Source organism: Diaphorina citri, unplaced genomic scaffold (genome assembly GCF_000475195.1).
Source record: "Diaphorina citri unplaced genomic scaffold, Diaci psyllid genome assembly version 1.1 scaffold4545, whole genome shotgun sequence".
Lineage (NCBI taxonomy): Eukaryota > Metazoa > Arthropoda > Insecta > Hemiptera > Psyllidae > Diaphorina > Diaphorina citri.
In genome coordinates this window covers 2,699-17,254 of record NW_007381943.1, presented here as the reverse complement: position 1 = coordinate 17,254, position 14,556 = coordinate 2,699, and the positions used below count along the sequence as shown (strand labels likewise).

The following is a 14,556-nucleotide window of genomic DNA, read 5'->3' as shown; positions in this document are numbered from 1 at the left end:
GGGTTCGACAGTTTACTGTACCCTGTACCACTAATATGCTTTTTATTATTATTATTTTTTTATGTAAAAGCCTGAGGAAATGCACAATATGCAATGCATCCAACCTCAGTGGAGTAGTTCCAAGTCTCACCGTGCTCACGCACGGTGGACTTTGAATATGAAGGTTGGTGGTTCGAGTCCAAGTCAAGTATATTAAGTATAGTATAATTTAGTATTGTATATTAAGTGGGGAACGACATCAGTGACAAGCATGAACACAATTAAATTTGTTGTTTTTATTGTTTTCAATGACAAATCATTACAAATTTTCATCAGTAAATAGGTTTCTTCAAATTAAATTGATCCCAAGGGCAAGGCAATGCCTAAACCCTTGACAAATGGAGTGTGCCTGAAGGCATGTGATGTGTTCCAATCCACTCGACCCCAAATTAATAGAAATTTAAAATAAAATTAATAAATAGATATGTAGAGACCTCTCACCTTATATTCCAAATCCAATGGGAATGGTCTGAGCGACAAACCAGAGGCACACCAGGAGAACGCACGTCCCAAAATTTAGCCTTTCCATCATCTCCACACGTAGCTACTATGTACTGCTTGTTGGGATTTAAATCTATGTCCCTGGAACAGAAAGAGGGATAAAACATGAAATCCTAAGAAAATAAATAGATATGAAAAAGCACTAAAAATAATTTTAAAAAGGTGAAAATGACAAAAATGTCAAATAATAAATTAATAAATAAAAATAAAGCTCAACAATGATTGAAAATAAATAAATGGCCATAAACAATTTAAACAAGGTAAACAAAAGGTTGTCCATTAGAATTACTTTTTAACATTTAAGAGGAAAAGGTAGCTTATTAAAATAAAAAAAAAATCTCCAAATTTGAGTACCTACAAAAGCTTTACTTCTCGGTAGAAAAAAAAAATACAAAATACAGGAAATTCGGTAGAAAAAAAAAATACAAAAGGTCTTACCCAAAGGAGTGCAATTCAGATAAGAAATACAAACTAAATAACACAAGAGAAGTAAAGCTTCAAGTTAACTACTGAATTAACTGAATGAAAAGCTAACGAGAACACAACTGGCGGTATTCAAGCAGGAAGGTAAGAGTTAATACTCATTTCATATTTCATAACTGATCAATGATGATAATAATAATGATCATTAGTGATTTAATGATCAAACGAAACTGATCATCAAACTTACTAAAGCTATTATAGTGACTGGCAGAATCATCGAGTATTCAGTGTTAGTTATTGCTTTCATTACTACCAGATATTCTGATACGCATCAAGAGGCACTTCCCAGACTAAGGACCTTGTGCTACCAATGGTCAAGATTTGAGACACTTGATAGAGAGACACTCAATGCAAACTGAGGTACTCAGTATAAAGTGCTTTAATATTGGTCAATAAGGTTCGTTCTCTCGCCAGCCTAGTTAGCTTAGTTGGTGGTGCGTCTGCCTTGTAAGCGCTAGGCCGCGGGTTCGATTCCCACCCAGGGCGGATTTTATCCTGTTGGGATAATGTTCGTTCTCGGAACGGCTGATTTTCTACTATCCTGTCTTCCTTCTCTCTTCGATTTCGGGACGATAAAACCTTGAGCAGTTACAGTTCCCTCTATCAAACCTCTTCCTTTAAATTCCCTTAATTACTTTCTATTACTACAGTTATTTTTGTAATGTTGTACTCTTGATAAATCAAAATAAAACAAACATACGTAATTTCACATTAAGTTAACACAAAGTAAACAAGGAGTGTATTAAGTTCCCTTTATTTTTGGAATGTTGTACTCTTGATAAATCAAAATAAAACATACGTAATTTCACATTAAGTTAACACAAAGTAAACAAGGAGTGTATTAAGTTCCCTTTATTTTTGGAATGTTGTACTCTTGATAAATCAAAATAAAACATACGTAATTTCACATTAAGTTAACACAAAGTAAACAAGGAGTGTATTAAGTTCCCTTTATTTTTGGAATGTTGTACTCTTGATAAATCAAAATAAAACATACGTAATTTCACATTAAGTTAACACAAAGTAAACAAGGAGTGTATTAAGTTCCCTTTATTTTTGGAATGTTGTACTCTTGATAAATCAAAATAAAACATACGTAATTTCACATTAAGTTAACACAAAGTAAACAAGGAGTGTATTAAGTTCCCTTTATTTTTGGAATGTTGTACTCTTGATAAATCAAAATAAAACATACGTAATTTCACATTAAGTTAACACAAAGTAAACAAGGAGTGTATTAAGTTCCCTTTATTTTTGGAATGTTGTACTCTTGATAAATCAAAATAAAACATACGTAATTTCACATTAAGTTAACACAAAGTAAACAAGGAGTGTATTAAGTTCCCTTTATTTTTGGAATGTTGTACTCTTGATAAATCAAAATAAAACATACGTAATTTCACATTAAGTTAACACAAAGTAAACAAGGAGTGTATTAAGTTCCCTTTATTTTTGGAATGTTGTACTCTTGATAAATCAAAATAAAACATACGTAATTTCACATTAAGTTAACACAAAGTAAACAAGGAGTGTATTAAGTTCCCTTTATTTTTGGAATGTTGTACTCTTGATAAATCAAAATAAAACATACGTAATTTCACATTAAGTTAACACAAAGTAAACAAGGAGTGTATTAAGTTCCCTTTATTTTTGGAATGTTGTACTCTTGATAAATCAAAATAAAACATACGTAATTTCACATTAAGTTAACACAAAGTAAACAAGGAGTGTATTAAGTTCCCTTTATTTTTGGAATGTTGTACTCTTGATAAATCAAAATAAAACATACGTAATTTCACATTAAGTTAACACAAAGTAAACAAGGAGTGTATTAAGTTCCCTTTATTTTTGGAATGTTGTACTCTTGATAAATCAAAATAAAACATACGTAATTTCACATTAAGTTAACACAAAGTAAACAAGGAGTGTATTAAGTTCCCTTTATTTTTGGAATGTTGTACTCTTGATAAATCAAAATAAAACATACGTAATTTCACATTAAGTTAACACAAAGTAAACAAGGAGTGTATTAAGTTCCCTTTATTTTTGGAATGTTGTACTCTTGATAAATCAAAATAAAACATACGTAATTTCACATTAAGTTAACACAAAGTAAACAAGGAGTGTATTAAGTTCCCTTTATTTTTGGAATGTTGTACTCTTGATAAATCAAAATAAAACATACGTAATTTCACATTAAGTTAACACAAAGTAAACAAGGAGTGTATTAAGTTCCCTTTATTTTTGGAATGTTGTACTCTTGATAAATCAAAATAAAACATACGTAATTTCACATTAAGTTAACACAAAGTAAACAAGGAGTGTATTAAGTTCCCTTTATTTTTGGAATGTTGTACTCTTGATAAATCAAAATAAAACATACGTAATTTCACATTAAGTTAACACAAAGTAAACAAGGAGTGTATTAAGTTCCCTTTATTTTTGGAATGTTGTACTCTTGATAAATCAAAATAAAACATACGTAATTTCACATTAAGTTAACACAAAGTAAACAAGGAGTGTATTAAGTTCCCTTTATTTTTGGAATGTTGTACTCTTGATAAATCAAAATAAAACATACGTAATTTCACATTAAGTTAACACAAAGTAAACAAGGAGTGTATTAAGTTCCCTTTATTTTTGGAATGTTGTACTCTTGATAAATCAAAATAAAACATACGTAATTTCACATTAAGTTAACACAAAGTAAACAAGGAGTGTATTAAGTTCCCTTTATTTTTGGAATGTTGTACTCTTGATAAATCAAAATAAAACATACGTAATTTCACATTAAGTTAACACAAAGTAAACAAGGAGTGTATTAAGTTCCCTTTATTTTTGGAATGTTGTACTCTTGATAAATCAAAATAAAACATACGTAATTTCACATTAAGTTAACACAAAGTAAACAAGGAGTGTATTAAGTTCCCTTTATTTTTGGAATGTTGTACTCTTGATAAATCAAAATAAAACATACGTAATTTCACATTAAGTTAACACAAAGTAAACAAGGAGTGTATTAAGTTCCCTTTATTTTTGGAATGTTGTACTCTTGATAAATCAAAATAAAACATACGTAATTTCACATTAAGTTAACACAAAGTAAACAAGGAGTGTATTAAGTTCCCTTTATTTTTGGAATGTTGTACTCTTGATAAATCAAAATAAAACATACGTAATTTCACATTAAGTTAACACAAAGTAAACAAGGAGTGTATTAAGTTCCCTTTATTTTTGGAATGTTGTACTCTTGATAAATCAAAATAAAACATACGTAATTTCACATTAAGTTAACACAAAGTAAACAAGGAGTGTATTAAGTTCCCTTTATTTTTGGAATGTTGTACTCTTGATAAATCAAAATAAAACATACGTAATTTCACATTAAGTTAACACAAAGTAAACAAGGAGTGTATTAAGTTCCCTTTATTTTTGGAATGTTGTACTCTTGATAAATCAAAATAAAACATACGTAATTTCACATTAAGTTAACACAAAGTAAACAAGGAGTGTATTAAGTTCCCTTTATTTTTGGAATGTTGTACTCTTGATAAATCAAAATAAAACATACGTAATTTCACATTAAGTTAACACAAAGTAAACAAGGAGTGTATTAAGTTCCCTTTATTTTTGGAATGTTGTACTCTTGATAAATCAAAATAAAACATACGTAATTTCACATTAAGTTAACACAAAGTAAACAAGGAGTGTATTAAGTTCCCTTTATTTTTGGAATGTTGTACTCTTGATAAATCAAAATAAAACATACGTAATTTCACATTAAGTTAACACAAAGTAAACAAGGAGTGTATTAAGTTCCCTTTATTTTTGGAATGTTGTACTCTTGATAAATCAAAATAAAACATACGTAATTTCACATTAAGTTAACACAAAGTAAACAAGGAGTGTATTAAGTTCCCTTTATTTTTGGAATGTTGTACTCTTGATAAATCAAAATAAAACATACGTAATTTCACATTAAGTTAACACAAAGTAAACAAGGAGTGTATTAAGTTCCCTTTATTTTTGGAATGTTGTACTCTTGATAAATCAAAATAAAACATACGTAATTTCACATTAAGTTAACACAAAGTAAACAAGGAGTGTATTAAGTTCCCTTTATTTTTGGAATGTTGTACTCTTGATAAATCAAAATAAAACATACGTAATTTCACATTAAGTTAACACAAAGTAAACAAGGAGTGTATTAAGTTCCCTTTATTTTTGGAATGTTGTACTCTTGATAAATCAAAATAAAACATACGTAATTTCACATTAAGTTAACACAAAGTAAACAAGGAGTGTATTAAGTTCCCTTTATTTTTGGAATGTTGTACTCTTGATAAATCAAAATAAAACATACGTAATTTCACATTAAGTTAACACAAAGTAAACAAGGAGTGTATTAAGTTCCCTTTATTTTTGGAATGTTGTACTCTTGATAAATCAAAATAAAACATACGTAATTTCACATTAAGTTAACACAAAGTAAACAAGGAGTGTATTAAGTTCCCTTTATTTTTGGAATGTTGTACTCTTGATAAATCAAAATAAAACATACGTAATTTCACATTAAGTTAACACAAAGTAAACAAGGAGTGTATTAAGTTCCCTTTATTTTTGGAATGTTGTACTCTTGATAAATCAAAATAAAACATACGTAATTTCACATTAAGTTAACACAAAGTAAACAAGGAGTGTATTAAGTTCCCTTTATTTTTGGAATGTTGTACTCTTGATAAATCAAAATAAAACATACGTAATTTCACATTAAGTTAACACAAAGTAAACAAGAGACGAAAACTTGGAACTTTTATGTGTTCATCAGCACAGAGATTGTTTTGTTTTTTATGCACAGCAACTAAAAAATGTCAAAATTTACTAAGGAAGGAAAAATGGTGGAAGTATGAGCGAACAACATTAAAAAATGAGAGTATAATTTTGAGGATAAATGAGATAATATCATTAGGGCAGGTAGGACCTACCTATTTCTACGTTGAAGAAAGGAAAATTCAACGAAAAGTAAAGAAAAGTCAAGATAGGTTGGTACGTACAAAGTAGAACACAACTTAGGTAGGTAACCAAATTAGCAAAGATTGGAAGATTAGTTGAGTTTTTAATCTTTCCAACGTTCTTCAGTTTCTCTTTTCATTATTTTCCTCCCAGCCTTTCTGTTTTTCCTTCTAATTCCGAAATTGAGTTATCTTTTAGCAAACAATCTTTTGCCTCTCTCTTTCTTTTTCTTTCTCTCCCTTTCCTCAATGTGTTTGTAGTACATAGGTACATATCTGTTTCAAAAGTTAATAGAATTACTGTTTGATTTGTATATTATTTGTTTCTCAACTTTTCTAATTTGAGCAAGAAACAAACTCGTATTTAATGGAATCAGAAATAGAATTAAAAAAGGAGGACACCATGGTTCGTTATAAGGTTACTTTGATGCAACAAGAATCAACAGACTCGATTAATAATTTTATTTTTGGATAGGTATGAACATACATACATACTCAGATAATCAAATATTATTAACACTGTAAGAATATTTTACATAGCAACTAATAGGTACCTCTTCGTAGTTATGTACATAGATAAGTTATAATTATAATCGAAGTCACAGCCCAAATAAAAGTCAGTATTGTTTCCAATTCTAACGTGAAGGACATCCGCTATTGGTAGATAGGTACTGACAAAATTAATTAAAAAGGTACAGTACCAATGTTCGCTCAATCAAAGTCATGACTGTATTCAACAAATATAACTACTGTGTACAAAAATGCATTATCCAACTCACGATTTTGTGTCGAATAAAAGGAAAAAAACATGTTTTATAGCCGTTAGCTCCTAGCTCTACCGTTTCAAATGAATTATAACGTCTACAAAGTCCTCTGTCGGCATCGTTACAACAGTCCCCATTTAAAACAATAAGCGATTCCTATGAGCCTTTATGTTCTGTTTAATTACTGGAGACAAAAATTACAAAACAAAACAGGTCGATTTTGATTTTCGAATGGTTGGGTCTTCCAAGCGGCTCTGGTTTTATTTTCGGAGTGCTAAAGAGTTTGTACTCCATTTATAATTTGTTTAAACACATTGAGAGATTTTTAGCTTTATTTATAGGTGACAGAATACCAAATCACTCAAGATGAGCAATAAGAAGAGGAAAAAATCTATTGAAGTGAATATTTTTGTCGGCCCGAAGCGCGAACGACCTATTAAAAGGTTGTGTTACCAATAAAATTGCTGAAGAAACAAATAAATAAGTTAGGAAAAAATCAGTTAGAAACAAATAAGTTAGGAAAAAATCAGTTAGAAACAAATAAGTTAGGAAAAAACCAGTTAGAAACAAATAAGTTAGGAAAAAACCAGTTAGAAACAAATAAGTTAGGAAAAAATCAGTTGAAATTGCTGGTGAGAGGGTGTTTTTCTTAGATAGACAGGTACCTATCCCTATGATGAGATCCTGAAGATTGACTGCTTTCATCATGTCTTACTTGAAGAGAACCCATTTCCCCAAAGAAAATTTATATCTACATATGGTAACATACATTAGGTATTTGTCAGAAAAAATCTAGGCACAAAAATGACATTGCTGCTGAATTGTACGAGTATTGCCTATGTATCAAAATGGAAGAACTCGAGTTTTGCATCGAAAACATTTTTATTCTTATAAAATAGGTATAAATAGTTTATTTAATAAATATGGGTGTTAACTTCATATGGGATTTATGTATACTGGAATTACACAAGCATATTAATTTATCACAGAGGAAAACGAAGGGCAAGGGAGTCTGATTTATAAATTTACAAAATATGGGAATAGTTCATGTCAAAAAAAAAAAAAAGATTCACACAGACTAGATCGAACAACCAGGGAACAATAATGCCGGCGATTTCGGGGTGCACTCAGCTTTGTAAGGACAACGAAAGAGCTGGTTAAAACACCAGACAAGAGGGTGCCTTTCATATGTTGTTTCATTGGCGATCTCCGTACGGGTCCCTTATAAATAGTTTCTTTAAGCCCAGCCACTCACTATCAGGTAGACCTGACAGGCGGACCTTTTCAGCCGTACCTGTCAGGTGTAACTGAGAGTGTGTGGCTGGCCTAAGAGAGAGATTATTCCACTGCTACCTCTCACATAACAAAAAGAAAATCAGGTTCCTCCATTTTGGATAGATACTCTCCTAATCAAGTGCCAATATCTTATACTTCTCCGCCTTGGGCACTCGATTGATCAGCAATCTCCCATCGTAACTCAGCGAGGCCAGGGTCCATGGATCAGCAGCCGACCACTCCACACAATACACGGACTCTTCGTGCTGATCGAACCTCGCTATAACCCGGTCCTGAGAACGTTCCGAGACGATTTCACCGTCGATATCTTTGGAGTTGGGTTCAGAGGAGATGGATTGTAGACAAGTGATGAGAACCCGCGTGTCACTACTCGCTGTGGCTACGAGCTGATCATGATAATGGTTGTATCTGAGGGGAGAGGAGAAAAAAAAAATCAGTAAAAAAAAAATAATAATAATAAGTTAGGAAAAAACCAGTTAGAAACAAATAAGTTGGGAAAAAAACCAGTTAGAAAAAAATAAGTTAGGAAAAAAAACACAGTTAGAAACAAATACCTAAGTTAGGAAAAAATCAGTTAGAAACAAATAAGTTAGGAAAAAATCAGTTAGAAACAAATAAGTTAAGAAAAAATCAGTTAAGTGATGAGAACCCGCGTGTCACTACTCGCTGTGGCTACGAGCTGATCATGATAATGGTTGTATCTGAGGGGAGAGGAGAAAAAAAAAGCAGTCAGGAAAAATAATAATAAGTTAGGAAAAAACCAGTTAGAAACAAATAAGTTGGGAAAAAATCAGTTAGAAAAAAATAAGTTAGGAAAAAATCAGTTAGAAAAAAAGTTAGGAAAAAATCAGTTAGAAAAAAATAAGTTGGGAAAAAAATCAGTTAGAAACAAATAAGTTAGGAAAAAATCAGTTAGAAAAAAATAAGTTAGGAAAAAAATCAGTTAGAAACAAATAAGTTAGGAAAAAATCAGTTAGAAACAAATAAGTTTGGAAAAAATCAGTTATTTTTCTTAAGGAATCTGAAACGACTTTCCCTCTTCTGAAACCCATTTCCTCCCCTTAAACCTTAAAGGAATATACAAGTTTCAGTTTAACCACTAGGTGGCGTATTAGCGCTTGTACATAAACATAAACCATTGGAAATACAAGATCATCAAAATCGGACAAACCATTCGCAAGTTATGACGGAACGAACCGGCAGAGAAACAGGGGGACCGCGATGCATTGTTAGCCCGTGGCCCACACTTTGAACACCACTGATGTCAAGGCTTACTTAACCTTTTGCACTCCAAAGCATGGCTACCATGCCAAGATGACAACCCCCGATCAGGTCCAACAATAAAAATAGAAAAATCCTAGATACAGTATATGGCATGGTAATAATGCCATCTTCAAAAGCCCACTTGTGGTCAACGGCAAGGTGGGGTTATGGAGTTTTCTTCGATTGGAGTGCAAAAGGTTCACATACAAAACCGGAGAAGTTGAATCAACATCAAGAAATTTATGATTTCATATCACAACCAGAATTTTCGTCCTCAAGATATTTTATTCAAGCACTGAGTAACATCAAATTATGACGAAGGTCAGAAAATCTCTTCAAACGAGTTTTATAGTTTGATAAATCAGACGCCTGAGGTTAGAGGTAACCAGATATTGTAGGAAGTACCAATATGAAATAGACGAACTTTTCAGACCTAACAAGTTGTAAGTACCTGTAACGATTTCCGCGTTGGGCGCACAAATACATATTACATACAGGGTGTTCCGTTTTCCCCCTCCCAAAATTTGGCAAAATGTTCGACACATAAAGGGAAATTTTCTCGTTAAATTTTGGACTTAATCAGGCCTTTCGAGTGGCATTTTAAAAAAAAAAAAAAAAAAAAAAAAAGATTCACACAGATTGGATCGAACAACCAGGGAACAATAATGCCGGCGATTTCGGGGTGCACTCAGCTTTGTAAGGACAACGAAAGATCTGGTTGAAACACCAGACAAGAGGGTGCCTTTCACATGTTGTTGTATTGGCGATCTCCGTACGGGTCCCTTATAAATAGTTTCTTTAAGGCCAGCCACTCACTATCAGGTAGACCTGACAGGCGGACCTTTTCAGCCGTACCTGTCAGGTGTAACTGAGAGTGTGTGGCTGGCCTTAGAGATTATTCCACTGCTACCTCTCACATAACAAAAAGAAAATCAGGCTTCTCCATTACCAGCCCGGGGCGAACTTTATACCAAACAGATAAGCCATCCGTTCTATCTTGCAGTCGCAAAATAACATACTTAACCAAAATAATAATGATGAATAAAATAAAATCAATATTAGCATGCTTCTCACTTACCTTACTAGCTGTGTATGTGCCCCCTCTATACTCCAAGCACATTTGGATGGCGCCCTCAGATCCCAGGCCCTAGCATTGGTATCATCCACACATACAAATTGGGAACTATTGTTCTGAGGGTTCCATTTCCCGGTGGTGAACTTTGGTTGACCTGAAATGAGATTAATGCCAACACTGAGGAAATTCTAGACACTCTACCTTGAACAAGTGAATTGTCTTTGTTTTTTTTTTTTTTACATAGGTGTTTTAGCCTCCATTCTGTGATAAACTGATAAGCTACTCACTCACCCACCTACTCACACTAATTATCATCTAGCCTGAGCTGGGAAAAGAAAAGAAAAAATGGTAGTAAAATGCCGCCAACCGTTGCACCGGTCTTAACCAAAAGTTTCGTGTCGCATCCTTGTCATATTTGACAGCTACATATCAAATTTCAAGTCTCTAGCTCTTACCGTTCTCGAGATATTTTGTTTACAGACAGACAGACACACACACGGACCAATGGCTGAAACATTGGATTTAGGCTCTAGGGACCTCAAAACGTGTTTTGGCACTAAAATCTGACCATCAAAAATTTGACCCGATTACATTACTTTCCTTCCTATAGGATAAGGAAAGTAAAAATGGTAGGTGCTGAGCCCAGGTCTTCCTGGATGGTAAGCATGTTACCAATGGACTAACCCTGTCCCCAATAGATTACTGATGAGTAGTTTGGATTTTGAGTCTTACCTTTTCTTTCCAGTACTATACTGGAGAGCAGAGTATTGGCCTGAATATCTTGAATGAGGACTTTATTATCTACGAGAGTGCCCACCTTGTTTTTCTCTACGGGATGGAAACAGGAAGCCTGGAATGAAATGGATAACGAGGAGATATTATAATATTATTAGAACTTGGTCCTTGTTGAACTATTAAAATAATAATAATAAATGTGCATTTTTCACTTTATGACAGTTATGCTATGACTGCTACCAAGTAGCTTTGAAGAAGCTTTATACCTTTCTTTTTTTTTGCTCATACTTCAACCTAACAATTTTTGTCATTTTGTCACAAGGCTGAGTGCACCCCATAATGGCAAGCAACAAGCTACCACCACTCCACCAAAAACACTGATCCACTGAGAACGGGTAAATTCAATGTGTTATTGCCACTAGTGCAAAGACGAAAATATTTTTTAGTACCTACCTACTACCACTCCACCAAAAACACTGATCCACTGAGAACGGGTAAATTCAATGTGTTATTGCCACTAGTGCAAAGACGAAAATATTTTTTAGTGGGTACCTACCCTGTGTGTCTGGTATTCTCCACAATGCTGAGCCCATGACACAATTCATATCCGACGTCAAACTATTGTAGCAGGTAGATATTAGACTGCTATCATGAGGAGAACTGCTGAGAGACCAGATCTCACCTTCTTTGTGTTGGAAAATCTGTAAGAGTAAAACCATGAACCATTGTAGAACCTCCCAATAGTCCTGCAATATAACTAAATGGAGGAGTTGCAATTGGGAAAATATTATTAATAACAGGTCAATTCCTACGAAAAAAGTTGTGAAAAATCCAAAATATGAGGTCGATTGTAGCAGGTAGATATTAGACTGCTATCATGAGGAGAACTGCTGAGAGACCAGATCTCACCTTCTTTGTGTTGGAAAATCTGTAAGTGTAAAACCATGAACCATTGTAGAACCTCCTAATAATTGGCAGGGTTGGCATAAAAAAACGTTTTTTTTATTATTATTATTATTTTAAACATTTAAAACGTTCTAAACGTTCTAAAACTAGACCAAAAAAAAAAAACACTGCTTTAAACGGTGTTTAAAGCGTTTTAAACACTGGAAATCCGACAGTATGAGCCCTAAAATAAATAAGGATTAAGGATAAGGAACAAGCATTTTTACTTTCCTTATCTTATAACTTATAAATAAGGAAAGTATTGTAATCGCCCAAAATTTCACTTTTTTTTTTTGAAATTTCCATGTCTTTCATATGGTACATAACGTGCTGTCGTGGGTTCGATTCCTACCCAGGCAGAAATTTTTTATTCAGGGTGTTTCATAATTTCATACCATTTAGTCCTGCAACCTGCAATATAAGTAAATTATCTACAAATAAGTAAAAATATTACAAGCCAGCCTATTTAGCTTGAAAGAGAGTGAAACTGCCTTGTAAGTGCTAGGTTGCAGGTTCAATTCCTGCCCAAAATGAACTTTATCCTAAAAAAAGGTTTGTTTATATAATTCAAGTAGAAATCCACCTATTTTTTTGATCTTTTTTTCACCATTTTTCTCACTATTAGTCGTGTTTTTTAGTGTAAATATATTATCGGAAAGTGCAATCTCTGAGCCCTTAAATTAATTCGAAATTAATTTAAATTTCCCATTTTCAACCAATCTTACGAACAATACCATACGTCACCATAACATAATCACAATTTTTGTTTACAGTAACTCTACTGCTAGCTCTTCATCAAGGTCGCCCATCATACAGCAGTCACTCAGCAAGCTACAGTTTTCAACAAATAATAGAAAGTAAAAATAAACAATTATACATACATAGTGCAAAAACCTAGAATTCTCAACATACTGGGTGCAATATGCCAACAGAAACGAGACATCAAGCACTAAAGGACAATGATCCATATCTAACATCTGAAGATCAAGATATTCACGTAAAAGTATATCAGGAACTTAAATACATCGAACAACAAGTGAAATGTATAGAAGAATACAACCCCAATGTTCTTAGAACTTTGATCACAGACGTCTTTGAAATAATTAAAACAAAGAACAAAAACATGGAGGAACTTAGTAACAACACTAAAGCACTGGAAGAAAAAATAATAGAAATGAACGAAGAAAAGAACTATTTACAAGATAAAATTAACAATCAGAATCAACAGATAAGTGATCTAATACAAGAAAATCAAACATACTAGATCAAGACTATCAGATTATAGTCGAAAAGAATGCCGAGATCACCACATTAAGAAATATCATTGAAAGAAAATCAAACCATACTAGATCAAGACTATCAGATTATAGTCGAAAAGAATGCGAGATCACCACATTAAGAAATATCATTGAAAAAAACAAAGCAGAAAATGGAAGTCAAAACACAGACAGTGTTTTGGCACTAAAAACTGACCATCGAAAATTTGACCCGATTACATTACTTTCCTTCCTATAGGATAAGGAAAGTAAAAAAAAGATTTTCCATGAGAACAAAAAGGGTCAAAACACACCAGAGTCGTGCTTTACATGTCAGAGTTGTATGGTTCTATATTGACGAATCAAGCATCATTGGCATTTGGCATGCTTCCTAATGTGTTATGATTTATGTGAAGCATGCTGCGGGCTGTGGATGCAATTATCCTGGCTGTGGATACAAGTGTCATAGTGTCATACTATAGTGAAGTAAGATCGCGGTCAGGCGGTCTGAGCGTGACGTGCCTAAATCGAGCTTTCAACTTAAGGCCCATTCACACTTGTAGTTCGGAAAAAAATCGTGTCGTGTGTACTGGGAACATTCTCATTTAAATTAACACTAATTTCCATATTTGACAAAATCGGATAAAAATGAAACTCCTATAGTGAAGGACGTACTATCAGAGTGCTGTAAATATAATTTGTAAATAATTCAAGTAGAAATCCACCTATTTTTTTGATCTTTTTTCACCATTTTTCTCACTATTAGTCGTGTTTTTTAGTGTAAATATATTTTCGGAAAGTGCAATCTCTGAGCCCTTAAATTAATTCGAAATTAATTTAAATTTCCCATTTTCAACCAATCTTGCGAACAATACCATACGTCACCATAACATAATCACAATTTTTGTTTACATTAACTCTACTGCTAGCTCTTCATCAAGGTCGCCCATCATACAGCAGTCACTCAGCAAGCTTACAGTTTTCAACAAATAATAGAAAGTAAAAATAAACAATAAAATTATACATACATAGTGCAAAAACCTAGAATTCTCAACATACTGGGTGCAATATGCCAACAGAAACGAGACATCAAGCACTAAAGGACAATGATCCATATCTAACATCTGAAGATCAAGATATTCACGTAAAAGTATATCAGGAACTTAAATACATCGAACAACAAGTGA

General features: G+C 32.9%; 2 protein-coding genes across 2 annotated transcripts in view; one reads left to right on the top strand and one right to left on the bottom strand.

The window, feature by feature from the left end:
• The window catches only part of LOC103521119 (EARP-interacting protein homolog), a 21,668-nt gene extending 10,162 nt beyond the window's left edge, over positions 1 to 11,506 (bottom strand). Inside the window, exons 1-4 of the mRNA XM_017448713.2 lie at positions 11,468 to 11,506; positions 11,166 to 11,283; positions 10,437 to 10,587; positions 481 to 621 (exon numbers count right to left, since the gene is read on the bottom strand). Of these exons, the coding sequence (XP_017304202.1) occupies positions 481 to 621; positions 10,437 to 10,587; positions 11,166 to 11,283; positions 11,468 to 11,506 (449 nt within the window). The remainder of the gene's footprint in view (positions 1 to 480; positions 622 to 10,436; positions 10,588 to 11,165; positions 11,284 to 11,467) is intronic.
• A 1,192-nt stretch (positions 11,507 to 12,698) lies between these two features.
• Positions 12,699 to 13,557, top strand: LOC108253902. Its single transcript, XM_017448714.2, has 2 exons — positions 12,699 to 13,370; positions 13,455 to 13,557. The coding sequence occupies exons 1-2, from the start codon at positions 13,036 to 13,038 to the stop codon at positions 13,510 to 13,512; spliced, it is 393 nt and encodes a 130-aa protein (XP_017304203.1). The 5' UTR covers positions 12,699 to 13,035; the 3' UTR covers positions 13,513 to 13,557.
• Positions 13,558 to 14,556: the final 999 nt, after the last annotated feature.

What these genes read in the sequence shown, in the direction of transcription:
- LOC108253902 (XM_017448714.2), top strand. Translation starts at nt 13,036, where the DNA reads ATGCCAACAGAAACGAGACATCAAGCACTAAAGGACAATGATCCATAT. An exon ending in CTAATACAAGAAAATCAAAC is followed by an intron (nt 13,371 to 13,454) that starts ATACTAGATCAA and finishes AGAAAATCAAAC; the next exon opens with CATACTAGATCAAGACTATC.